The 27,712-nt window shown below is 42.8% G+C and overlaps 1 protein-coding gene and 1 long non-coding RNA gene across 4 annotated transcripts in view; one reads left to right on the plus strand and one right to left on the minus strand.

Moving 5' to 3' along the window:
• The first annotated feature begins 16 nt into the window (after positions 1 to 16).
• On the plus strand, positions 17 to 21,389 carry LOC101711739 (uncharacterized). 2 transcript variants are annotated; one of them, XR_015445940.1, is made up of 5 exons: positions 17 to 720; positions 1,814 to 1,937; positions 3,465 to 3,564; positions 11,730 to 16,850; positions 20,010 to 21,389. It is a non-coding gene; the product is annotated as an uncharacterized LOC101711739 (long non-coding RNA). The 2 variants fall into 2 exon arrangements; XR_205071.3 differs by lacking the exon at positions 3,465 to 3,564.
• Rab22a (RAB22A, member RAS oncogene family) overlaps positions 20,297 to 27,712 on the minus strand; it is a 59,415-nt gene continuing 51,999 nt past the window's right edge. For both annotated transcript variants that reach the window (XM_004840938.4, XM_087197509.1), the window contains one exon: positions 20,297 to 27,304. In XM_004840938.4, coding sequence (XP_004840995.1) covers positions 27,207 to 27,304 — 98 coding nt within the window. In that variant the 3' untranslated portion in view covers positions 20,297 to 27,206. The remainder of the gene's footprint in view (positions 27,305 to 27,712) is intronic.

The following is a 27,712-nucleotide window of genomic DNA, read 5'->3' on the forward strand; positions in this document are numbered from 1 at the left end:
ACGCACGCAGCGACGCACGCACGCACGCAGCAGCGGGCTGGCCCGGGCGGCGGGAAGCGGCGCCCTACGCCAGCTCAAGGGGCAGGAGGGAGGCTGCGCGCGCGGAGCTCCTCCCGGGACAGTGCGCAGGCGCAGCCCAGGCCGCGGGGGCGGGGCTGCAAGCAGTAGGGGGCGAGCCTTCGCCCGGTTGAGGGGCCGGGTACTGCGTGCCCGGAAAGGTGGTCCGGGCCTCGAAGAGAGCTTTCGGAGGGAGGGCCGTCGGGCCAGCCGCTGTGTTCGGCTTCTTACTCAATAATAATAATTAACAAGTCTACACTTCCACGTTCTCTTGCTCGTGTAGTGCCAGGCACTGTTAGAGACTTTGAATAATAATGCAAGTACTTATTGTAAACATGATGTTTATGGTGACTGATACGTGCTAGGCACTATGACAGATCGTAAATGATAATTATAAATATAATAAACTACCAAATTATTATTTACTTATTTTTTTGCCACTCTGGTGATGCTTTCAATAACAACAAACAACTGTCATAAATAAAAGCTGCTCCACATTAAATCTTTGCCATGCAACCAGCACTGTCCTGGATCCTTCGCTAATAGACACCATTTATTCATGCAACAAAGGCTACAGAATACAATGATGAGAAAAATTTACCTTATTCCACCTTCCTGCTAGAATCGAGTGAAGAGACATCCTTTGAGTAAGTAACCACACAGGTAAATATCATGTTTAAAAATTGCTGGGAACCAAGATCTATTTAACCTCAAAAATAAGATACTCTACATCATTATTACTGTTGAAGCAATATTTTGTTATATACCATTTACTACACAAAATAGGTGTTCTTATTGTGGTCCTGTACATAGCTATAAGCGAAACAAATATGGTAAATTCTTCACAATGGTTGACTGTACAAGGCTGGAATATAGATGCTTTTCATACTGTTCTTCCCACCTTTCTGTACACTTGAAATTTTTCATAATTAAGAACGTTTTTATAGGATAATCTTTGTCTTTTAACTGAAGCATTTAGTCCATTTATATTTACTATATTTATCGATATATCTGGATTTTTTTCCATCATCCTATAGTATTATTCCTGTGTCTTGCCTATTTTTCTTTTTCTACCTTTTTTCTTTAGTGTTTGTTTTTCTTAACATGCTCTATTTCTATTGTTTCAATGGTTAGCTTAAAATTTTTTACAAGTACTTTTCTTGTGAAAGTCCAATTGTGTCCTGGCCATAGTGGCACACACCTACAATACCAGCACTCAGGAGGCCGGGACGGGAGGATTTCAGTGAGTTTGAGGCCAGCCTGGGCAACATAACGAGTTCAAGGACAGCTTGAACTATATGATGAGACTGTATCAAAAAAAAATTTTTTTAAATAATAGAGAGAGGAGGAAGTCCAATTTCTAAAATATCTTTACCCTACTCCCTTAAACTGTAAGAACTTTCAAGTATCTTAACTCTAATTATGTATCCCCACAATTATGTTCCTTAATTGTAGTACCTTACATGTTGTTCAGTCTTTTTCATTTTGGACAAGATCGGGCGCGTGCATGGTGGTATGGTCGCCTACATAGTCTTTTCCATTTCAACCTGATGCTAAATTGTTTCATGCTGTCAGCAGACAGTTACAGTTTCTTTGCTTGTCATTTCTTCTTATGTCTCAGTTTACACAACTGATCAATCATCTTATGTCCGAGGTACATTCTTTACATCTTGTGTGTGTGAGAATTTGTTGTTATGAACCATCTCGATTTTTGTCGTTTGCAAATTGACTTTATTTATTGCCCTTGTTCTTGAAGATACTGAGGCTGGCTTGCTAGAGCAGCAATTCATTCCCTCACCACAGTGAGGACGGCACTGTGCAGTCTCCTCCCGTTGTTTACTTTTCAAGAGTCAGACAGCAATCTCATCATCATTCCTTCAGTGAGTATCTGAATTGTCCCTCTATTTTTGTGTTTTGGAGTTCCACTATGATGTATCTTTTTATTTATCCTGGCTTGAATTCTTTGGGCTTTCTGAATTTGCTGATTGGTGTCTTTCATCATTCTGAAAAATCCTCAGATAACAGCTTTTCTTAACTTACTTTTATTTTTTCATTGAGGTAGAATACATAGTATGTGTAAAATAGAATTTACCATCTGCCACTTTTTTTTTCTTTTGAGACAGTACCTCCTATGGGGTATAGCTGATCCTGAAATCACTGTGTAGCCCTGGATGGCCTTGAACTTGCAGTGGTCCTCCTGCCTCAGCCTCTGGAGAGACATGAGCCACCACACTGGGCTCCATCTGCCATTTTTTATGTGTACAGCTTGTCTCTATGAATTTGACTATTTTAGGTACCTCATAGAAGTGGAATCACAATATTTATTCGTTGGCGACTGGCTTATCATCTAGCATGATACCCACTGGGGTATATCTGTGTTGTAGTGTATGTGACAATACCTCTTTTATTTATTTATTTTTTATTTTATTTTATTTTATTTTTTTGGTACCGGGGATCGAACTCGGGACCTTGCGCTTGGGAGGCAGGCACCGGAACCACTGAGCTAAATCCCCAGCCCTTTATTTTATTTTTTGGTAGCGGGGATCGAACTAGGGTTCTTGTGCTTGTGCAGCAGGCTGCGAAACCACTGAGCTAAATCTCTGGCCTCAATACCTCTTTTAAATGTTACTTCGACACCCATCTCTTCCGCTTTACATCTGGAATTCTGATTAATATTTTATTCAATTAATGTTTTTCAAACTACAGGTTGTTTCCCAAGAGAGGCTTATAAATTAAATTTAGTAGGTTGTTATCAGTATTAAGAATGAAAGAAAATAGTATTGGAGTGTGCTGTATAATTTCATGGAAGTTTTGTTTCAGTTTTACTTACTAATATACACAGATCTAGTGTATCACAAGTGAAGTTCATATATAACTGTGGTAGAAGGAAGGAAGGGAGGGAGGGAGGGAAGAAGGGAGGGGGGAGGGCAGGCAAAAGAAGGAATCTATAAAGCACTTGGACTTTTTCTTGCTTTGTTTTGTTTTTGGTACCGGAGATCGAACTCAGGACCTTGCGCTTGCGAGGCAGGCAGCAGAACCACTGAGCTAAATCCCTGGTCCCCACTTGGACTTTTGCATACCTCTCTCCACATCTCTTGAGCTATCATACCTTAATCTCACACTTCTGTGTCCCTGATAGGGCTTGTATCTAGATGTCCTCCCCAAGGCCTCATGCACGGATAGGTAGAGGTTTTTGGAGTGACTGGATCATGGGTTATGATACTGGATTAGCCCACTGATTGGTTTAGCAAAGTTCTGAGTGTGGGTGATGGATTTACTAAAAATGGAACACCCACCCTGGGTTCGATGGCACCAACCAATAGGCTTGCAGCCTGGGTGAAATAAAAAGGGAGAGAAGGAAGGTTCACTGTTTCCTGCATGCTGCTGGACTGTTTTTTCTCTGCCAGGGCCCTCTGCCATGCTGCCCTGCTTTGGAGCTAGCTGACAATGGACTGAAATCTCTACAAACTGTGAGCTAAAATAAACCTTTCCTCCTTTAACTTGCAGGTATCAGCTATTTTTTCCCAGCAATGAGAAAGTAACTAAAACAGTCCCATTTTCTGGATATTTGATTACTAATTATCTCTTAGGCTGTTAATAAACCTGTTCCAGGAACTTTTACTTTTTACTTGATTTTTGTTTTGTTTTGTTTTTGTTTTTGTTTTTGAGACTGGGTCTCACTGTGTAATTCAGGCTGGTCTTGAACTCACCATCTAGCCCAGGCTGGCCTAACTTGCAGTGATCCTCTTGCTTCAGCCTCCTGAGTGCTGGGACTACAGGCATGCACGAACATGCCCAGTGTTACTTTTATTTAATATTTAATATGTTTATTTAATATTTTAAGCTATAAGCTCTCCTTTCTTCTTTTACATATCTGCATTGACGTATTGCAGGATTTTTAACTGGTTTCCACACTCCCCATCTTCTCCCAGGGAATGATGCTCCGTCCTTTTGGGGTTGGTCTCTCCCGCTGGCACCCTAGGCTCTCAGCAGTGACAGCTGGGTGGGGGAAGTTCAAGATCTTCAGGACATGCAGAGCCTCCACCACCATTTGCAGTGTGTAGAAAAAGGACCGACTTCCTACAAGAAATGTGTTGTTTTGTCCACTTGGTTACGAGAGTCACTACCGTAGCTGGCGCCCTGGGTGTGTTCACATGGGACACAGACACCTTCACACTCTGTGCTGAGAAGCCCCCACACTCCCATCTCAGACCTTCCCACCCGCCTTCAGAGTCTCGACTCTGTTCCGGATCACCCACTGCCCAGGAAATGTGCTCACCTCTGTTCCTGGGTGTCTCCCGGACACAGCCAAATGTACTGCTTGGGATTCTGACTCAGTGTGAGTTCCATTTGTATCGGAATTATGCAACCCATCCAATTAAATTTTGGGTCAGATTTTCAGCAAGTTTGAAAATCTATAGTTACAAGAAATAAATGATTGTTTGAGGAATCTGTAGACTCTCTGATCTTCAGAGTTTAAAGATTGGAGCATGTCATTGGTGTTCCGTAATAGCTCCCCTGGACTCAGAAGCAGCTGTCCAGCCCACAGTTCTGCAACCCTTACCACTCCAGCAGGGCCTCTGCACCCAGCACTTCCCAGGCAGGTAATAAAGCAGTGATGTCAGTACATGCCACGGGTAATCTGGAACTAATGGTGTATGGCAAACTGGCTTGCTAGGGACTAGGAAATAACTCAGATTTTTAGTTTTTGCAGATTACTACAGCATAAGCATTCCCATCAGCTGGGCATTGTGGTGCATGCCTATAATCTCAGCACTCAGGAAGCTGAGGCAGGAGGATCACCAAGGAGTTCAGGGCTGGTCTGGGCTACATAGTGAGCTCATAGGCCAGCCTGAACTATATAGCAAGACACTTTCTCAACACTAAATAAAGAAATAGATAAACACTCTCAGAGTGTCTGATTTTAAGTTACCAACACTGAATGGAGTTGGAACAAGATGTGCACAATTGGCTCTCATGATCTACCATGAGCCTGGGCTGGCAATCCAGGTCAGCCCAGCTGTGTTCCATACCCCAGTGACTCCGGTCCAGCACAAGGCTGTGGCCATGTTCAACCCAGAATCCTTTCTGGGGTTCTGTTTCCTGTAACCACATTTGGTATCAAGTACTCTCTCAATCAAAGTTCATATAGGAAAGGAGAAATTATACCAGTTATTTATTTTTTCCGGTACTAGGGATTGAACTCAGGACCTTGCACTTGCAAAGCTGGCGCAGTGCCACTGAGCTACATCCCCGGCTACACCAGTTATTTTAACAAGGATTAGTTGGTATAAGGAAATGGTGAGACAGATAATGGAGAACAAGGAAAGCCAAAAGCAGAAGACACAGATAGTACCCCAGGACAGTGACCACTGGAAGCAGCTATTGCGGGGATGGGGAGCAAGGAAGGGAGGGGGAATCAGGACGTTACTGTTTGGTGTCAGTGGGCAACAATATGCATGGGACATCACCCAACCCAGACGCTCTCCAATGTCAGTGGCCAGAGGTTTTCTGTACGGGGGCCCTGTTACATCAACATGTTGGGTGGATTGATTGCCCACATGATTGATTTCAGTCTCCGGGTCAACTGATCACATGATCCCAAGCTCCTGCCTTGTGTCACACTGTTGGTTTGGGTAGCCAGCCCCTCGGTGTATAGCCAGGACCTGTCTTAAATCATGCTGTTAAGCCTCCTCGGTACGTGTGATGGCAGGCTCTCGCACAAAAAAGATGTTCTCATCTGTGAACATTCTGAGGCCCAGAGAGCACTTGCCAGATAGCCAGGACAAAGGTCAGCCCTCTCTCAGGGCAGGGTGATGACCTTCGTTAGGCAGCCTTGTGGGAAGGCTTGTGGGCACACCGGCCAGCGGAGCATCTCTTCACTATGACTTTTATCTATACGCCTTCTCCACGTGGAGGCTGCAGACAGCAGGACTTCCAACACTCAGGACCCGAAAGCCAGTGTCAGAAAAAGAGAGAGGAGAGAGAGAGAGAGAGAGCACACGAGAACCAGGCAGAGCGACATCACCTTTCCTAACCTAACCTCAGAAGTCATGCAGGGTGGATTGTTTGCCATATTGCAGGTAGAATCGGAGAGGGGAGGCAGAGATGCAGCCTCTTCATGCGGTGCGGAGTGGTCCTAGGAGAGCAGAGCAGCCAGGAAACCGTGTAGCCGTTTGTAGAATATGCCGCGGCCCAAGGTGACTCCTCGGGAATGGATTTACCCTGGCTTCTGATAGGTAGGGGTGTGTAGGGAACAGGGGAAGGGGACGTTACCAGAACCTCTGCAGTGAGTCCTGGTCTCCTGCGAGCCACGGCAGCACACGGCGAATTACAGGAAAGGTAGAAAAATGAGACGGAGAAGAACCTGAGCTTTGAATCTGGTCAGTGCTGCTCTGGGCGGCAAAGACAAAAGCCCCCAGTTTACCACACCTTTTATTCAGTACCTCGTAACAAATGCCTTGCAGAGAATTCAGTACATCGGGAGAAACAAATGTAACAAATGACTTGCAGAGAGTTCAGTAGTTCACATTGGGATAAACAAGGTGTAACAAAAGGCTTGCAGAGAGTTCGGTACATCTCCGGCAAACAAGATGTTAACAGTCCAAGAACAAGGAGGAACTGAGCAGATGTTTGTTCTCCCAGGATGTTTCTTGTCCTGGAGGATCACAGCATCACTGGATCACTGAAGTCTCAGTTGTGACGGGAGGCCAAACTGGAGTTATTCTGTAGCTGGGCTGTAGGCAAGAGAACTAGGCTAACCAAATGATTTTTCCCTAGAATTATGTAGCATTGCTCCCAGCAGGGGTGCAGTGTGATCCCCAGCCAGGGCAACTTTCATTTCTCAGGTGGAGGTTTTCAGACCCCGCTGGGTCACGTGAATTTTGGCTGCACTCCTGTGAGAAGCCGCTCTTCACCCTTGCTTCTCAAGAGACTCCGCCTTCTCTTCCCATGAGTGCCTCCCCGTGACACTTTGCCTTGCGCTGGGGACGTTATTTTTGGTTCCTTGTACACCAGAGGATCCTGACCTTTGTCCTGACCTTTGTGATCCGTTCTGTGAAACTCAAAAGACAGGAAATTAAAGTGCGCGCGCCCGCTGGCAGACACACTTCCCCAGGGGGAGAAACATAAGGCTCCAGACCCAGCTGACCCCTGAAAGTTTCAGCTTCCCTCCTTTGGCTCCACTGTAGTGAACACGTGTCATCTAGCATGTGAGCTGTTTTGATCCAAAGGGTCGCTCAGTATATCTCACCCTCCATACTGCCAAAAACGAAGTAGTTTTCATGTTAAAAGTGTTTTATTGCATATAGGCTTCAGCTTTTAGTTTCTTATGCCATTTCCCATAAATGGAACCAGGACTCCTGGGGAAAATGGATGATTCTAGGTCTGGAACAGGTAATATATTAGATGAACCTGGAGTAGCTTGTAGCACCAGAAACTGAGGAAATGGTCAAAAAATGAAACAATGGGCCAGGGATTTAGCTCAGTGATTCTGCTGCCTCCCGCACAAGTTCAATGTCGTGAGTTCGATCCCCAGTACCAAAAAGAAAAGAAACAATAGAACCACGTCCCGAGGATGTAAGAGCCACCTGGGAGGGTTCAAGCAATAAGATATACAACACAAGGGCCAGGGATTTAGCTCTGTGGTGCCGCAAGATATACAACACAAGCTGGGCATGATGGTGCACACCTGTGGTCCCAGCACTTGGGAGGCTGAGGCAGGAAGATGCCACGAGATCAAGGCCAGCCTGGACTACATAGTCAGTTCGAGGCCAGCCTGGACTACATGGTGAGAACCTGTCCCCAAAAAACAAATATAAATAAATAAATAAAATATACAGCACAGCATTGCAGTGTAACCCAGAATAGAAAATAATTATCTTTGAGTCCATAGTTATACAAATGAAAGATTGACCAGGGTAGAAAAGACACATTTCCCACGTGGAAGAATTCCAAGTGACTTATGTGAGCTACGTCCCCTTTGAGAAGGTGGAATATGCCTTATCCCTTTGGGTAGGGGCTGTACTTGGTGACTTCCCTCCTAACAGGATAGATGGGAAGTGAGAAGAAGTAACTTAGAAGTAGAGAAACCTGGGAAGCATCGGTTAGCCAGGTAACCAAGGTCAGCCTTGTGGTTGATGGGCCTTGTTGATGTTTGTTGGCCTTGCTATGACACAATGAGAAGTGCACTTCAGCATTGTGGGCTTCCCCCAAGAAATCCATGACTCTATTATGATCATCAGATGGGTATAGTGACACACGCAAGTAGTCCTGGTTAGTCAGGACGCTGAGGCAAGAGAATCACTTGTGCCTAGGGGTTTGCAGCCAGCCTGGCCATATGGCAGGACCCCTGTCTCAAAAACAGAAATCATAAGAAATCCCTAAACATTAGGACATCTTCCCTGGGCATGGTGGTACATGCAAGTAATGCCAGAACTCTGGGAGGCTGAGGCAGGAGAATTACAAGTTCAAGACCAGGATGGGCAACTTAGCAAGATCTTGTATCTGGAGCTGTAACTCAGTGCAAACACCCTGGGCTCAATCCCCCTTACTGCAAGAGGGAACGAGGAAGGACATCCTACAAAGCACCTGGCTAGGACTCCTCCAACTCCAAGGTCATGAAAAACAATGAAAGTCAGCCAGGTGTGGTGGCACACGCCTGTAATCCCAGCTACTTGGGAGGCTGAGGATCATGAATTCAAGGTCAGCCTGGGCAATTTCCCAAGACCCTGTCTCAAAATTTTAAAAAAGGGCTAGGGATGTAGCTCAGTGTTAAGCTCCTCTGTTCAATTCTCAGTACTGCAAAAACAGACAAGCAAAAAGGGAAGTCTGAAATGTTGTCACAGTGAAGAAGAGCCAAAGGAGGCGTGATAACTAAATATCATGCGGTGTCCTGGAAGGGATCCTAGAGCAGAAGAAGGGCATCAAGAGGGAAGAAAAGGAGGAGAAGGAGGAGAAGGAAGAGAAGGGGGGGGGGAAGGAGAAAGGGAAGAAGGAGAAGAAGAAGCAGGAGGAGGAGGAGGAGGAGAATAAAAGAAGAAAGAGGGAGGAAGGAGGGGAAGGGAAAAACTAAGGAAGTCTGTATAACATAGGGGTTTTAGTTAGTGAGAACTTACTGCCCACGTGGACCGTTCATTAGCTGTGCGCAGTGTGAGATGATGGTAATAGGGGAAGCTGGGTGTTGGGTCCACAGAACTCTTATCACCTCTGCAACTTTTCTGTGACTCCAAAATGATTCTAAAGTTAAGTAGAGTTAAAAACTCCTTAAATCAAGCTGGTCTTCAAGGCCAGCAGGGACGCATCTTTGGATCTCTCACACTCTCCCTCAGGCCTGTTTTGTCCCCACATGATGTTTTCACCCTCCTGGCTAACCTGCCTCCCTCTTTTAAGGGCTCACCATCTCCCCGTTTTGAGATTCTTAATTTAGGTGCATTGGTGACGACTGTTTCCGTGCAAGGCACCATGTTGACAGGTTTGGCATGGTGGGGAAGCTCTTGGGGAGCCAGTATCTGCTCCCCACAGCACAGATTAGCTCTTACAGCCCCACAACCTCGGCTATTCTCACTCCCCCACCCCCACCCCAGAAGGAGATGCCAGGGCTCACAGAGGTGAAACCATTTATCAGGACCACCAGGACACTAGCGCTGTGGAAGAAACGCACCTGAGATCGGAGGTGCATGGGGCAGTGAGTATGTGTGTGTGTGTTCTGGGGCTGATGGCACACTGCGTGCTTTATGTTTACTCCATGCTCACAGTGTCGAGAGGGGGCTCACCCGCACTTTACAAACAGGAGGCCAAGACACTGAGAAGGGCTGCTGGCCAGGGATCAAGGACCTGTGTTATGCTATAGAGTCTAGATTGCATCTTTGGAGTTTTTGTTCAGTTTTTTTTTTTTCAGTGCTGAAGTTAGAACCCAGGTCCTCACTAACACATACTCTCAACCCTGCCCAGTGTTTTCATCCAGAAGAGTAACATTAATATATATCATTTAATTGCCTTATTATATATTTATATATAATTTTATATTATATATGTATGCACTTTCCCACTGAGCGAGATTCCCAGTTCTGTCCAATGTTTTTATACAGAAGAATAATGTTATTTTATATATATAGATGTGTATATCATATAGTCACTTTCTTATATTCCTATACTGTATAATATATAAAATGTATACACATTATATATACTATGAATATATAGTAGCACATGTTAATATATAATTTATTATTATATAATTTTTACATATATATGCATATATATATTTACATATATATGTTGTTTTTTTCAGCACTGGGGCTTGCACATGCTAGGCAAGCATTTTACCACTGAGCTACATCCCCAGGCATATATATGTAATTTTAATGAGCCTACATTGCCCTGCAATCCTAGGGAGTGTCCCATTCAGGAACCGACAGCCCTAATCCTGCTCAGTTTCTAAGATTAGGTGAGATTGAGCACCTTCGGGATAGGGTGACCAGATACTCAAATATACTGTTTGAATGAAATGTTTGAAGTCAGTTGTGGGGTGTGCTCCTGGAATTCTAGTGTATGAAAGGCTAAGGCAGGAGGGTCACTGTAAATTCAAGGCCAGCCTGGACTACATGGGAAGACCTGTCTCAAGCCACATAAAGAAACAGACAAACATAGGGCCAGGGATTTAGCTCAGTGGTTTCGCCGCCTGCTGCATAAGTGCAAGGACCCGAGTTCAATCCCCGGTACAAAAAAAAAGAGAAAAAAGAATGTGTGTCTTAAATCTTGATAGAATCAAATTGTCTCCAGGACATTATGACAGTATGTACGAGTTTCCTTTGGGCCAGGGATTTAGCTCAGTGGTTTCGCCACCTGCTGCGCAAGTGCAAGGACCTGAGTTCAATCCCCGGTACCAGAAAAACCCAAACAAATAAATAAATAGACAAATTTTTTGTTTAGCAGAAATTTTAGATTCATAGGAAACTTGCAAAACAGTAGTAGAGAGAGTTCTTGTACATCCCTCATGAAGTTTTCCCTAGTGTTATCATTTTACACAATCCTGGGAAATGTTTGCAAACTGAGGAACTAACAACGATGCATTATTACCTAAACCTCAGACTTCAGATGTCACCAGTTTTCCCACTAGTACCCCTTTTCTGCCCCCAAATTCAATCCAGGATACCACACTGCACTTACAATTTATTTCAGCTAGGTCTGGTGGCACATACCTAAAATCCCATCACTCTAGAAGGCTGAGGCAGGAGGATCACAAGTTTCATCCCAGCCTAGGCAACTTAGTGACTTACCAAGACTGTCTCAAAATAGAAAAGTTCTGGGGATTTAGCTCAGTGCAGAAGCCTTGGATTCAACCCCTGGTACCACAAAAGCAAACAAATAACTATTTTTTTTCCTTGTAAAAATGCTGACCAGATAATGATCTAATAATAACAAAAACTGCAGCTGCTGCTGGCCAAGGGATTCACATGAAGCTCTCACACATCTTGCAACAATGAAGCAGTGACACCAGTATTTTCCTTGGTGCACAGATAAGGAGCCTGAGGCACAGGGAGATCTATTAGCCCAAGAGGTGTGAGAGCCCAAGGGTGCAGGATGAGGAACTGGGGGTGACAGACACAGGGTGAGGGGCACCCTGGACTTACTTATCTGTTCATTGTGTTCCTATCTCACTCCACTTCCAGCACGTAGCAAGGGCTTACGGCACAGCAGGGACTCAACAGATGTAAGAGCGAGTGAAGAAATGAAGGAACGAATGCATGAATAAAGATCCAGGATCACCAGTGGTGGAAGTTTCAGGACAAACTTGTGCATAGGATTTGTAAAAACCCTTGGAAGACCCAGCAGCTCAAACCCACCCTGGATGGCGGATGGGGCAGTCAAAGTCAGAAGTTCCTGACCATTTTCCAAAAAGGGTTTGGAGGCCCCTCCAGAATTAGGCAGAAGGACATGGGAAGGGCTTTCTCCTCTGCTGAGGGTCTCAGGAACCTAGGTGTCTGTTGCAAGTTTGCACAGCAGGGGGAAAAGATGAAGAGTTTGCCCCTCCTTGCCCAGGAGAAAGATCTTCCTATCGCCCCGAATTCCCTCAGTTCTTTATTCCTGTGAGCAACCAGGGGATGGATTCCTGGTCCCCATCTCTGTGCCTGGTGCATAAAAAGTGCTCAATAAATGTTTGATGAATGAATGAAATAATGTAATTAAGAATTGAAGAGGGTGGGGTAGAGGGAGAGAGTCTTTTCAATCCTTAGGAGTTGTCCTCAAGCACCAAGAAGGCCATATTTGCATACAAATAATTGATATTCTAATTACAAATCATTCGTATTGCTTTATTAAGCAGATCCCCAAAGGATCTGTAGAAGATAGATTCCATGCTCCTTAGGGGTAAGGACAGCATATTTACCTCCTTGTTCCCCGACGGCAATGGAAGGCAGAAGAACTACATGATAAATGTTTGATGAGGCAGTGGATGAGCATGAGCTTAATTGTGGGGAGAGTTTATGGGGCCCCTACAGATCATTCCCAGTGTTGGGGGAGAGAGGGACAGGGGACACATTTGTGTATTTGTGCATATGCAAAATTGGCAATCCTCCCTTTTTCCAAGCCCTGGGGATTTGTATTTCGTTCATACCTCAGGCACTGGAGGAGGAGCAGGTTGGCTGAACAGAAGGGAAAAGACAAAAGACACCAGACCCCTGGCCCCTTCTGTCCAGCTGTGAGCCAAAGCCGATGACCTCACGAGGCTCTGCCAGGGAGCGGGTGGGAGCAAGGGCCTTAGACCTTTCCTGTTGTCTCTGAGTGCCTCTCCTTAAGCCACTGCAAAGAAATAATCATACATAAACGTTTAAAAAAATGTATGCAACCAATGAGAGAAAGTATCATTAGGAAACATTGCAGTGGTCTTTGATTTCATTGAAAGCTGTGCCCACTCTGCAACTGCAGTTTTGAGTCACCCTCACAGACCCTCTGAAAACAAACCGTGCAGCAGCCAGTGTCCTAGGCACGAGATGGGAGGCCAGAGTTCCCTGAAGGGACAGACAGATGACAGGCAGACAGAGGGAGAAAGAGGGGGAGCTCTGCTGCAGCAGGGCAATGGCGTTTAACGTTTGCTTTCTCCATTCCTGATCCTGCCTTGCAAGATTCTCAAGTGACTGTCACGACTTTGATTTTCCATCTGGGGGAAACCAAAAACTGGTGATTACAATAAATAAAGTTCCTGTGAGCGACAGCTCCTATTTGCTCAGTTTCTTCTGGGTGCAGTGGGAGCAGGGTGTCTGCCACCTGGGACCCCACCTGCCTCAGGTGCTCTGTCACTTTCTGGGCATGTGACTAATGCTCGTCACTCATTTGATAATTTACTTAGGCTGACAGGGACCCTGGGACACATATATAGGAGGATGGGCTGGCTTCCACTCTTGGGCTTGCGAGGGTGTTGGGACAGATCTGGGATTGGGTGGGTTGCCCAAGATTTGAATGAGGAGTTAGAGACCTCACCGTGCTTGTATCCCTGGAGGGCAGACAAGAACAAGCTTACCTCTGCCATTGCTAAAGCAGCAGCCATCCCTTCGATGAGCTGTCTGGTCAATGTGGGCTTTTAGACAAAGTTGTTTTTGTTGTCACCCATCATTGTCAGAGTGGCCCTGTAACATCGTGTATGTTTCACAGGACAGAGCACACCAAAGCCAGCTGGGGTGCCATCCTGCTCTGGCCGCCAAAAGGTCGCTTTCCTCTTCGTTGCAGTCTGAGCCTTATTTTCCTCATCTGTATAGAAAGGAAGAATGAAAAGCTGCCACCCCTTGGGTCTGGGGGACACACTGAATTAGCTCACGTCCTGAGGACAGCACGCAAGTGATGTCTCATCACCTTAAGGACCTCCCTTAGTCTCGGGTCAGCATCTGGGGGCTGGCACTGTGTGCAGCTGGGGAGCTGTTGGAGTGGTTGCAGGGTGGGTTTGGTTGTCATCTGGTACTTTATGAAGGACCTGAGTCCGTCTCACAGGAGGGTGAATCCCTGCACCTCAAATATACCAGTAACATCTCGGCTCTTCATCATCATTTTGTAACTCTACGAAGACATCCTCTCTTCCACAACTTTTCAATGTTATTAAATAAAAGCAGATGATCCTTAATTTGTAGCAACTGGGAACAGGAAATGTAGGAAACACCTTCTGTCATTTCCTCCTGTGGGAAAGTGGGCACCAAAAACATCTCTTTACTTCTCAGCTTAATTCCCTAGTGGAGTCCTGGCTTCTTTGTGCCGTGCTAATGCATGGTATGTGTTTGGAGTCATAAAGCCCTGTCCCGATTTTTCATGTATTTATTCCGCTGAGCTGAGACATAGGACTTTGCACTGGTGGTAATAGTTTAACATTTGACAATACAAATAATAAACTGATGGATCAGCCTAGGAAAGCAGTGCGGGAAGGCAAGGAAGTGGCCTTCTGCTCTCAGCAGCAGCAGTGACAACGTCCTTGTGCTGCTCATGGGGCGCCCCACCTCTTCAGCTGTCTTTGTCCCTTCCCAGCTCCTCTGCTCCCTCCTCCGGGCCCGAGGTCTGCTGACAAAACCCCCTTCTCTCGTCCTTTCACTCTCTTGCAGCCAAGGCTATAAGGAATCTTGTTTTTTCATTTCACTTTGCAATTTAAGTCATTTGTCTTTTCTTCATTTTGTGTTGGTGTGTGTACACATACGACTATGTGGGCATTTTTCTTTTAAACTACAGCATTAAGAAAAATGAAGACAAGGTTTTATATTGTTTAGGCCTGTATATAGCAACAACAAAGAATTCTCTAATGGACCCAAGAGGGGAAAAAGCAGGTACTAAATGTGCATGGTTTTGTTACAAGCAGCTTCATGCTAGGGCTAACAATGGAGTTTATATATTATTGGGACAATGAGTGATAGTGATTTACATAGCTTGATTCTTGCATTATTCACAGGAGCCCCATAAAGTTTGTATCATTATCACTAAGCATATAAAATCACACAGCAGCTCACAGAGGAGGGAGGCAAAGTTCAAGCACGCTCAGTGACTCAACAAAATAATGAAGAATGTCCTCCAGCTGGCCTTGAAGCCTTTTTTGAAAAATGACCTTGAGCCATTCATTTCAGAGACTATCTTGAGCACATACAATTTTATTCCACTTCTCTAAATGTGGTTTTCATGATTTCAGGACCATTTAAATTTGCACATCATTATCACGCAGCTAATGTTGAAGAGTTCTTCCATGTTGGCTCAGTTGATTCTTCTTCCCTGAGGTGGCTGTGCTTGTACCTCCCACAGAGAATTTGATATGCTCCATGATCGGCTCCATATCTGCACTCTGAGAGGCCTCAGAAACTCGCTGTCCTTTCAACACCCACATGGTCACTAGTAGTCCATTTATAAATATTGCCCTTTGGCCACCAACAAGCCCATCTCCTATTGCATCAAGAAGGAATCAAAGAATAGGAAAGAAAACCCACAAAGGACCTTAATCCCCTAATATGGGGTTATCATTTTGGAAATAGGACATACAGAAATAAATCCAGGCAAAACACTCTGAGTGGGACTTTTTATGCTTTGATAGTCTGTACATTAATGGCTGATTAAGACAGCAAATTGCTGCTGGTAAACACATCTATACTGTCCCCAGCTCTCTGCTACTGTGTTTCTTTCTTTTCATTCAAAAAAAAACCAACCTGTGACAAATTCTCGTTTATATGCAAACAAGACATGACCTGACCCCATCATTTGACCAGTTGCTGGCAATTTTAATGTTGATGATAGTATACCAGGGGTGCAGACTCTGTGCCCTAACATTGTGCGTTAACCTCAAATTAACATTCACAACTCCACAATTTTCTTCTTAAAAGTGCCCTTTTTCTAATGGAGTGGAACCTTGGTAGCATTCCCATTTTATTTTCCATGTTTTATTTAACAAAAGGCTGGAAGCCCATTCTACACTGAATAATAATAAAGAGAAATGTGACCCTTTGTTCTGTTTCCCACCCCACTCACAGTGGTATCTGAGATGACAGCATCTTCACGAACATTTCTCAAAAGGTGGTCTCTAGATTTTAACTGTTTCCTACAAGATGCTGAAAATAAAAATTCAAGGCCTGACTAAAATAATAATGAAGTGATTCATTTTGATAAGGTGTTTCCTGTGATGCTTTTTTCGCCCTTCTGTCTTACAAGTTTCACCACTGCTATAAAGAAAAGTGGTAATAATCCTGCTGAGTAAATTCTAGAAGGCTGCCTTTTAAATCTTCAGTGGAGAATCATGTTTTTGGTCAGTAACAAATGCATATTAGAAGACAGACAAATGGAAATTTTAAAAGGCTCTGTATTTTATGATTTACGTTCTCAGTGGAAGGCTGCTTTTTAATTCTAATGGAAAAAAAGATCTGTGACAAACTCAGAGGTTACTTAGAAATCTGGGCCCGTAATTTAGTTTTTATATGTTCTACGACAAGCAGCCAGGTACATATGGAGAAACTAATACAAAGTTGTTTTGTGTATTCATTTAACGTATCTGTTTTTGGTGTGTGCTAATTTTGTTTTGGCAGAGCAGAGCAGCTCTGTGCTATAGCCAAGTGTTAGGCTCACTGTCTCAGCTAAGTGTCACAGCTCTGAGGCACGGCTGAATGTTACAGCTCAGTGTGGCGGCTCTGGGTTGCAGCGCTCATTCTTGGAAGACTCGAGAATCTAATGGTCCGTTGAAGAGGTGGAGGAAGACGTTTATTACACCAGGGAGCCCTGGTGGACTCAGAGGAGTCTGAGTGCTCCACCAGAAATGACAGCCTCCTTGCATAGGGATCTACAAGGTAGGTGAGCATGCTCACTGAAGTGGGGGGGGCGGGATTACAGAACATTCCTGAAATAAAGAGGTGGAGTTACGGAACATTCCTGAAACACATGCTGTGTGAGGATGCTCACTGAAACGGGGGCGGAGTTACAGAACATTCCTAAAATGAAGAGGCGGAGTTACAGAACATTCCTGAAACACATGCTGTGTGAGCAAGCTCACTGAAGGGGGCAGTTACAGAACATTCCTGAAATAAAGAAGCAGTAACAGAACATTCCTGAAATGAAGAGGGGGTTATGGAACATTCCTGAAACACATGCTGTGTGAGCATGTTCACTGAAGGGGGGGGAGGGCAGAGTTACAGAACATTCTTGAAACACATGCTGTGCGAGCATGCTCATTGAAGCAGGGGGTGGAGTTACAGAACATTCCTGAAGCAGAGGGGTAGAGTTACAGAACATTCCTGAGAGGGGGTGGAGCTTAACAACCACCTTGTGAGAGGGGGGAGTTTAACAGAACATTCCTGAAAGGTCACACAGTTCAAAGAGTCACAAACCATTCTGATACACTGGGCAGGAGCCCAGCAGCACAAATCTACATTTCCAAAACAAAACATTCTGTGGGAAAAAAAATGGAGGCCAGGCAAGGGCCTGTCTTATTGTATAGCACTTCTCTATCAATTTGTCTCTTTCTTTTTAGTTGGGGTCATCCTCTTTTTCTTGGCATCTATCAATGAGACTGGCTCCTGCCATAGCATAACTTTGTCAGGCCATAGATTAATATTCTCCACATACCATATTTGTGGTCTCTGCCCTTCTTCCAAGAGAATTTATAGCAGCTTGAAAAGATATATCTCAAATATTACAGTGAAACAAATGCAAAGTTTTACACTTTATACTTTTACACTTGCTCCATATCTGGCTCTAAGCTTTTTACTGACCAAATTAAGTGTGAGTATAATTAAAATCTGGGGCCGGGGATTTAGCTCAGTGGTTTTGCCATCTGCTACGCAAGTGCAAAGACCCGAGTTTGATCCCCAGTACCCCCCCCCCCCCAAAATCTGATTGGTTGACTGACTGATTGCTGTACTGGGGACTGAACCCAAAGTCTTCGTCCTGAGCAACATCCTCAGCCTTTTAAAAGTTTTTTACTTTGAGACAGGGTCTAGCTAAGTGGTCCAGCCTGGGCTTGAACTTGCGATCATTCTGCTTCAGTCTCCTAGAGTGCTGGGATTACAGATGTGGGACAATGTCCAGCTTGTGTTTTTCAAAGAGAAAAATAAGACAAATATAAATTTAGTGTTATCTATTGAGTCAATTTTCATTAAAGGTTTAAAAGACAAGATTAAGGTGGAAGAGTTCCTGATTTTTTTAAATAAGAAAAAATACACACCAGTAGTCAAAAACTTAAAATGTACAGAAGTACATACAAAGTTCAAAAAAAGGTGATGGTTCTGTCAACCAAGCCTCTCTCCTCAGAGATAACTTCTGTTAATAGCTCGGAGTATAGACTTCCAGACCTCAAACTCGGAGAGGAATGAATTAGGTGTTAGTGAGGATGTCAAGCAACTGGAATTCTCATCTACTGCTGGTGGGAGTTATATTTGTACACTGCTTTAGAAAACTGTATTTAAAAAAACTGTATTTATTAAAGCAAAAATAAACAAATATGTATCTCCCATGACCAAGTAATCACCATTCCCAAGTAGATGCCTGTCTATACCAAAGGCATGTGTGGGAATGTTCACAGTACATTCCTAACAGCAAATCTGAAACCAACCCACTACCTATGAAAGCAGAATGGATGAATGGTGGTTCATGCATGTGAATGTGAGAGTGAATGTGAACGTTATACCACGTTAAACGAAGCCAGGCCCAGGAGTGCCTACGATGTTTGTATACAGTGTGATACAAAGTTCAAAAACACACAAAACTAACCTGTGAGGTCAGAAAGATAGGATAGTGACTGAGAGGGCTTCTGAGATGTGGATAATGTCTACTTTTTGACACAAGGGAGAGAAACCTTTGTGAAATTTAGCTGAACACAAGATCTATGCCATTTCCTATACATGCTATAGCTTTGTTTTGTTTTGTTTTTTGAGAATGGGTCTTATTATGTAATTCAGGCTGGCCTTGAACTCACTATGTAGCCCAGGCTGGTCATGAATTTGCGATGATCCTCCTGCCTCAGCCTCCTGAGTGCTGGAATTACAGGTGTGAGCTGCCACACTTGGTTGGTATATACTGAATCTTTAAAAATGTTCAAAAAATAGCAGCCAGGTGCAGTGCTGCACACCTGTAATCCTAGCACTCTGGAGGCTGAGGCAGGAGGATCATCTTCAAGGCCAGCCTGGGCTACATAATGAGACCCTGTCTCACAAAAACAAACAAAACCAAAACCCCAGCAAACTGCCAAACCAATGTCAAATAGCTATCCTACCTGAATTGGAAGGAGATTATTAGGAAGATGGCTTATAAAAATTCTATGTGAGTGCTTACTCATCAATGCTGAACTTCATAAATGCCTCACCAAAACTGCTACATGTGCTCAGTTATTACCCTAACCCTTGGTGAAGATGGAGGAAACAAAGCTCAGGGAGGTTAAGTACCTTGTTGAGGGCCACACAGTGTGGAGAAGGGTGAAGCTGAGACTCAAACCCCAATCTATCAGTTTTAAACCCTCTCTGCTTTCTCCTAGCAAAACTACAGCACAGAGGCAAATGTGGGATTTTTGATGAAATGCCCCAAATAATGGAAGTCGAGTAAAAACCTTTTCTTAGCCAGGTATAGTGGTGCACACCTGTAATCCCAGCACTGGGGAAGCTGAGATGGGAGGACTGACACAGGTTCGAGGCCAAGCTGGGCTACTTACCGAGTTTGAGACTAGCCTAAACTACATGGCAAGACCCTGTCTCAAAAAGCCATATCAAACCAAATCACCTTTTCTCCTAGGAAATAAGCTCCTCATAGTGCCAATCTTTTCTTTTGATACTGGGGATTGAACCCAGGGCTTTTACACTGTGCTACATCCCAGCTCTTTTAAAAAAATTTTTAGACAGGTTCTAAGTTGTTAAGCTGGCCAGGTTTGGCTCAAATTTGTGATCCTTCTGCTTCAGCCTCCAGAATGCTGGGATTACAGACATGCGCTACCACGAACAGCTGCTTCCTTTTTCTTACAGGGCATAAGCATTTCCTCCAAGTGCTCCTGGTGCCTTTCTACTCTTGGACCAACAACAATCCCCAGCTCAACTTCTGTCACACTGAACCGATACAGAGGAGTGAGATGTGGAGGGTGTGGAGTTTGATCCACTGGTACGAATACCGCAGTGCCCACCAGACACCATCAGAGCCGCAGACGTGCCAGGACTTCAGTTTCCAAAAACCATTCTGAAGTGACTTCAGAATACTTAGTTAAGAATATGTGATGAATAATATTGCCAAAAGAAACCACTAAAAGGCAAATACATATATTTATAAACATAGTATTTTATTAACAAAATGTTTACACCCTTCTTAGAACAAATTTTATAGTGATTTAGCATGTGATACTCTATAAGAAGTGTATTATAGAATATTCAAGCTAAAACAGTATCATCGAAAAGTATACCAACTCTGCCTTCATTTGCAAACTATCTAGTACTAGCGTTAAGTATAAAAAGAAAAATTATACAACAAAAAGCAAAAGGTTTAGTTTTGTTTTGTTAGCATCTACAAACAATACAGACATCATATGGTTTACATAGACTTAGGTCCAGCCTAAGATTAGGACTGCAAAAATAAGGTCTTCAAACATCCATACAAGCTTGGCAAACCATCATTACAGTATTTCATTACAGGTAACCAGGCAGTTTATCATGCAGTGTGAAGCCACAGCTATAAATCTGGCTGTTTGTAGTGTTACAAAGCGGCCAACATTGTAAGCAACTTAATTTTTTTTGTAATAGGTGCTACTCTAAAAAGGCACAAATATCTTACTCCTTGCATCAGGTCTTGAAAAGGCATGATATTCGTAGGAGAAATAAGAATTGCTGGTATGACGGCTTAGCTTTTTTTTTTTTTTTTTTAATGTCCAGGCTCATCTCCACAGCTGTTTCTCTTCTGACTTGGATTTTTACACACTTTAACAAAGGTCTATTACAAACTCAGTGAAGTTCTAATGCTTAAGCTGATTATCCTATCACCAATGAGAAGTATTTTGTCACTCAGCTGTGTTCCCATTGAAGTGAATGCTGCCCATTCCTTTCCTCAAGTCCTGCAGGTCTTCACCTAAGTTGGCCTTTGCATTTCTCACTGTCTGCATGTAGCTTGCCTCCAGCTGCACAGAGTGGGCCAACCCTGCCATTGCAACCACAGGAGGCCACATGCACTACTGTCACGGGTGCTGGGAAGTGGCTGGAGCAGCATGTCTCCCAGGGAAAGCCTTCAGAAAACCGTGAGTAGTAAAGGAAGTAAGGCTAGAAGCCTGCTTCAGTCACAGAGAAGGTAGATGTAGATGTTCAAAGTCAGAGGAATGACTGATGACTATGTGAGTGACTCATGAAGTGAAAAGATGGAAAGACTGAGCTGGATGACAGCAAAACAACCACCAAAAAACACAACCCCAAACAACCTCTTTCAGGGTGAGAAAGCTCTGTCTACACAGTACGACAAATGGTTTAAAAAAAGTCTTTAATCAGTTATTCTGACTAGCCAGCTGCCAATAACTTCCCCTACTCTTAGTTGACTGTCCCTCTGACACCAGATGTCATGTGTGTGATCTAAGATAAGAAAGTTTCATGAACTTTGTAATAACTTCATATACAAAGTAAGTGAAGGTAAACAAATTCAAGTGCTGCTTTAAAAAAATTCCAGGGAATACAAATAATTACTTAAGTAAAGATTTAATGAAAAATTGATAATGGCCAAATATACTAAGTTGAGGCCCCAGAGCAAAGTCGGACATCAGCGTGGGCAGAGGGGCTGACGACGCTCCCAAGTGGCACAGGTGCACTGCCCAGTGGCCCCGCCTCAGCTGGGGGCAGCAGCCTCGGGCAGAGGCACACCCAAGGCTGCAGCCGTTTCCTTCACAATTTCAGTTCTAAGTGAAGATCATCGGCCCCATACACAAAATGCTACTTTAAAGATAATTTCCCCCAAAGTTCTGCATTAAGGTTTCCTTAAACACTAGAAAGTTCCTGAATCAAGAAGTGGCTTCAATGAAACCAGCATGTACTGTTTCTGTTGCATGATTAAGGAAGACATTAAGGTCTACAGTTTAAAACTGTCAACTAAAGAAGGCTCTCTCCAAAATTACTATCTGAGGACTTCCCATTACTTGCCAGAAAGAACATGGAAACTGAATCTTCCTTCACAGAAAGCTACCTAGACTTTTGTTTACTGCAATTATGGAACATTTTGATGAGGCACAGGGCATCATACAGATCTCAAAATGAACTAGCAGCAAATTAAAATTTTTTGTATTAAATCTGTTACACATCCTGGTTTTAATTTCACCATCTACTGTTGGTATATCCTAATCTTGCTATTGAAAATGCTCAATATAATAAAAGTAACAGATGAAAGTGTTTTGATTTTTAAAATTAAACTTTACCTTTTTTTTTTTTTTTTGGTACCGGGGATCAAACTCGGGACCTTGAGCTTGCAAGGCAGGCAGCGGAACCACTGAGCTAAATCCCGGGCTCATACCTCCTTTTGTTTTGGAGCCAAAAATATTTTAGCATATCTATAACTGATTATATTCTGAAAGGAAAGAACATAGATATTAGTTATTTTTGATGGTTCAGATCATCAAATTAAATTTGATCTATGCTACTGAAAGTCCTTCTAGATTTAGGAAGTAAATCATTTTCCCGTGTGAGAAGAGTCCTGAAGTTTGAACTGAGAAATATGGCTATTCTGGGTTCTATTTATTCACTTTTCTCATTATGTCTAATGAAACTTCATCACAACAGGTCTCTCACTTTTCATTCTCTTAGATGAAAAAATTGGAGGCTCATGAAAAACATAATGCCTTTCTAATATTTTTTAGATTTTCATTTGCATATAAAACAGGACAAAATGCCCCGGAATTTTATTAACATTTCTTGCAAATCAGATAATCAAATTGCCTGGTTTTCTATTACTGGAAGCCAAGACAAGTAACTCTGCTGTCAAAAGAAATTTGCAGAGATTGTTTTTAAGTCCTAGGCTAAATTCCACTCCCACTTCCCTTTTCTAAAACTATACAGTATACTGTTTATCTCTTATATAATTATCTCCTATATAACTTCTGTTTGGAATATTTTTAATCATAGTATCAGAGGATGTCCCAACATTACCTTGAATCATTAAAAACAATTTTTTTCTTTTTGCAGTGCTGGGGATAGAACCCAGGGCTCTGCAAGTGCTAGGCTAGTGCTCTACTGCTGAGCCCCATTACAATTTTTTTTTTGATGAGCCAAGCTGACTGAAGGCAGGTACATTGCATTTCTTCCTTTAGAAACTATTAACTGTTAAGAGGTAGAGTATCTCCTAAAAACCAGACAGTAAACAAAAATTGTGTTGCTCACCCCTTTAAAACAAATTTAAATCACTTATGCTATCTAGGTTTCACCTGTCAGCCAGGACAGACATTCACAGTCTAATGAGCTTAGGAAGGAGGGCTGGCCTGAGTGTGGGGCTGCCATCCCTCCAAATGCTCTACAGCTGATGTTTAGTGTCGGTAAAGCTAAAGGATTTCCAGTAACTTTTCTCTGGAAAAAAAATAATTCTTTCATTATTTTACACAGGTCTTAGAAACAGCTGGATGTTTAGGGGCTCATCTGTTACAGAAGTAACACACTGTGTGCCATAGCTCATGATGTAAGGGCCCATGTGTCATGTCCTTGCTCTGAGAGGATGAGTGGAACAGCGAGAAACACAATTCCTATAATCATTAGCCACCCAATCTTAGAATATAAAAGGTGCATGTAATCGAGCAAATGCCTTTTGGAGGCCAACATACCAATGACTGCAGTGTTACTATGAACCTGACTTGTCCTCTACACTCAAAGCCATGAAAACACACATTCCAGGTTGATAGTTCCAGCAAAGCCATGGAATAGTTGTGTAAAGACATTTTCATTCCTCCATCTCTCAGTTTTGGAGGCCTCTTAGATATATTTTCTTTCTCGAGACAAGAAATTGATATAAAAGAGAAATTCTAAAATTAAATGTGGTTTTCTTCCCCTTTATATATTTAAAAATAAAGAGAACTGATAACCTCAACAAGGACACTGGCCAACTTAAGGAGATCAAGTCTAACATAAAAGGCTCGATCCTTTCAGACACGGGTAGGCATCCAGAAAATATGAGCACAATGAGAGAAGAGGCATCATAAACAGAGAAGAAGGATGTACATTATTTTAAAAGGAATAAATCTTGCAGCTGCTCTGTGCAGAACTTATCGTGACTGTGGCTGACAAGCGGGTGATGGAGGTCTCACTTGGAAACAGAAGGGCTTGCAGTAGGTCCTTCTCCCCAGTCACTTCTTACAGAGAGTTTACAATGAAGGAGACTTAATCATACTCTTACTTTATGTTCTTTTAATCACCACATGATAGTTAATTAGTTATCACAGAATCAGAAAAACACTTATGTAAAAGGAGAGATCTGGAGACCAAAGGTTTCTAGGATTGGACACCTACAAAGAGCTTATTTTAATTTTGAAAAGAATCAACACACACTTGCAGCTAATTAATGATTTTTCCCTTCTGTTTGGTCCCCAAAGTTTTAAAAAATGGCTGTGTCATGAGGGAACCAAAAGATTTTTATGGATGGGCTATGTCTTAATTTCTCTGAAGTCTAGCTTTTTCTCATAATAATTTCTCATAATTTTTTGATCACTGCTTAGGTTAATTGAAAATGTGTTCAAAATAAAGCACTGATTTGACTTCAATAATCATCTTTGCATTTTAGATGCAAACAAAGTAAGTGAAGACCTTTTCCTCCTGCTTTCACTGAGTATGAATTATGGAGCTGAGATACAAATGTCATCATTGTTAAGTACTGGAATGATACAACAAGAGAAACAGTACCCGATCAATTTCTTGGACAGACTGATGAAAACGAGGGCAAAGAGGTCCTAGAAACGCACGAGCACAAACCCCATGCCACTTGTGCTGTTGGTAAGACACGTGGCTATGGTCAAGCAGAATCACTCCCTACATGTGGACAGGAGCATGAAAGTCAGAAAGAGAAACCAGCTGTAAAGGGCCCTTGGCTGGAACATCAACTGTGACCACAGGCATTCAGATGAGGCTCAGAAGACTTCGAGTTTACCGGTGGTGTAGCATCTAGTGGCCAGTCTGGTGAAGGTCACAAATGTGTGCTTTTTGGTGAAATAAGGCAGAAAAGGCCATACAAGCATGGCCTCCTCTGTAATGAGTTAAGAAATCGCTGTTTTTGTTTTGTTGTCATGGAGACAGAGACCTAGCAGTGGGAATGCTTGGGACAGACCAGGGCAGTGCCTGCATGCCCTGGAATCACCTGAAGATGCATAAAATGTAATCAAGCCACCCTTAGGTATAAAGAGCCCAGCCCTGGGAATCACACGGTTTCTCTACAAGTTTGTTAATTTGATGCTGGCTTGGAAACCAGATACTAGGAAGAGATAGAATCTACATGTATTTTATACAAAACAGCATTAGAATTTTCACTAATTGCATTCTTTCTATATGATTTTAGTGAGCACAAAACAATCTCAAATGCTTAAGATATACAACCAGGAAAAGGCTTTGTTTTTTTACTTAATCTGAGTTATAATTTTCCCATTTAAATCTATCCATATCAAGTGGGGGGCACAAAGAAATAATTATGTTTAAAACTTTCGACTGTTCAGTTTAAGGATAGCTCTGAAAACACAATTTAGTTTGAAATTCAAGCTGTTTAATTTCCTATTTAATCTTGTAAATTTCCTTCTCTTATAATACTCAGGTTGGAAGGGTACCAAATTAGACCAGGAACAAATTTTCACCAACTTCACTTCAGTGCTTTATTTTTAGATTGTATTAAAAACCTCATTAGGCTCCCTGAGGGAAAAGAGTTGTTAACCACTAACAGAAGCGGGGGAAAATAAAGGGAACAGAAAGATAAGCTAAATTGTTAACAAGGAAAGTGCTCTTCAAACAGTTGGTCTGAGGTTGCTGTAAAAGCTAACAGAAATTACCAAGACCAGGTAAAGGAGTTGAGCTTGGAGCTCACTCCTTTACTGCAGGCTAGTAAGGACTAGTCAGGCTTGTCAAAGTAGCGTGTCTTTTATTATCATTTCCAGATGAGATGCTGAGGAAAGGAGCATGGGTGGAAAGGAGGGCAGAGAAACCATGAAAGACTGTGAGCTAAGTGCTCTTATTTCTCTGCACAACATAAATGTACCTCAGAGTACCCCACAGACAGGCTGAAAATGGGTGGGCATATGTAAGATTGGGTGCAAAATTAAATGGAGAGTTGAATGAAACAATTCATTAATGTATTTACATAACTTATAATCTTTAAGCAATGGTCTCATAAATACAGACTACAACTTTACAAATGCTAAGCATCTCGTTTTCCCCACCAAAATACTTGGGTTAAATAAAAAATGGATAGCATTTATATTACTTCCTTTAGTTTTTTTCCTCTTTTTTATGCTAGTCAGTTTAGAATATATGCAATTCAGTTTATTCCAGGTAGCTTCTCTCTACCGCCGTGTTCACAAGAGCTTAAAGAGGTGCCAATAATGTGTCTGGTGCCACACACATGACAGAATCAGAAGCAAACCCAAGATGAGGTGGGTAGCTGCTGCTGTGTTGTCAGCTTACTGCATGGGTCTACGGTTAATATACTCAATGAAAGTGTTTCAGAGATGGCAGAGACGTGATCGTCTCCATCCATCCCACAAATAACCCATTTTATTTAAAATAATAACTGCCAGCTCCCCAAGTTGCAAAATTCTACCACATTTTACATGATACAACTCCCTCTAACAGTGGCTATAGGAAACCAAGGAAATGATAATCTCCACAAAGTCTTTTTACCCCTCACGGACCGTGAAAGTGCTAATTTTCCCTTTACAAATGTTACATAAAGTCTTGATTACAAAAGTACTCAGCAATTTAAACCTACCACCCGTACAATTAGATGTTCCTTTCAGCAAGGTCAAAAGCCAATGACATAGTCCCTTTGTACACCAGAAAGTCTTGACACAATACAAGTCCGCAGACTGAAATACACTGCTGCAGTCTTCAAAGAGAACAGAACTGGTCAATTTCTGTGAGTCCTTTCTGTACAAAGAAGACTCAAGAGCAGCTCGGCAGGGCCCGAAGCCCTGCTGCCAACTTCCAGGCTCACCTACTTCAGCAAGTCTGAGAGGCCGAGGCTCCTCAACAGCAGTTTCGTTTTGGCTCTGATGGTGGTCTTCGGAGTTTGAAGCCCTTACTGCCAGATGGCGGGTTGGCATCAGTGGATGGAATTCTTCGACCTACACCAACAGAGAAGGGGAAGGAATTAGCTTCAGCTTTCCCAATCTGTTCATTCTCAGACCAACAATGCAATCTGATGCAATCTGACAGGTTTCATTAAAGTAAAAAAAAAAAAAAAGTTCAATAAATGTTTTACTTTGGAATAATTTACAGAAAACTTGGAAAGATGACGACTAGAGTTCCTGTATATTCTCATCCCGTTCCCCCAGTGCTGATAGCTCATGCTCTGTTACCATGGTCATCTGTCAAAATGAAGAATTCAACATTGTCACATCACCATTTACTCTAGATGTTTTTCAGATGTTACCAGTTTTTCCACTAATGTCCTGTTTCTGTCCGGGACCCAAGGATACCACATGGCATTTAGTAAAAAATTTAAAATAATTACAGGTTAAAAATATTTTGAG

This window comes from Heterocephalus glaber, unplaced genomic scaffold (assembly GCF_053883595.1).
Source record: "Heterocephalus glaber isolate CG9 unplaced genomic scaffold, H.glaber_assembly_v1.0 deba00001673, whole genome shotgun sequence".
In the NCBI taxonomy this organism is placed as follows: domain Eukaryota; kingdom Metazoa; phylum Chordata; class Mammalia; order Rodentia; family Bathyergidae; genus Heterocephalus; species Heterocephalus glaber.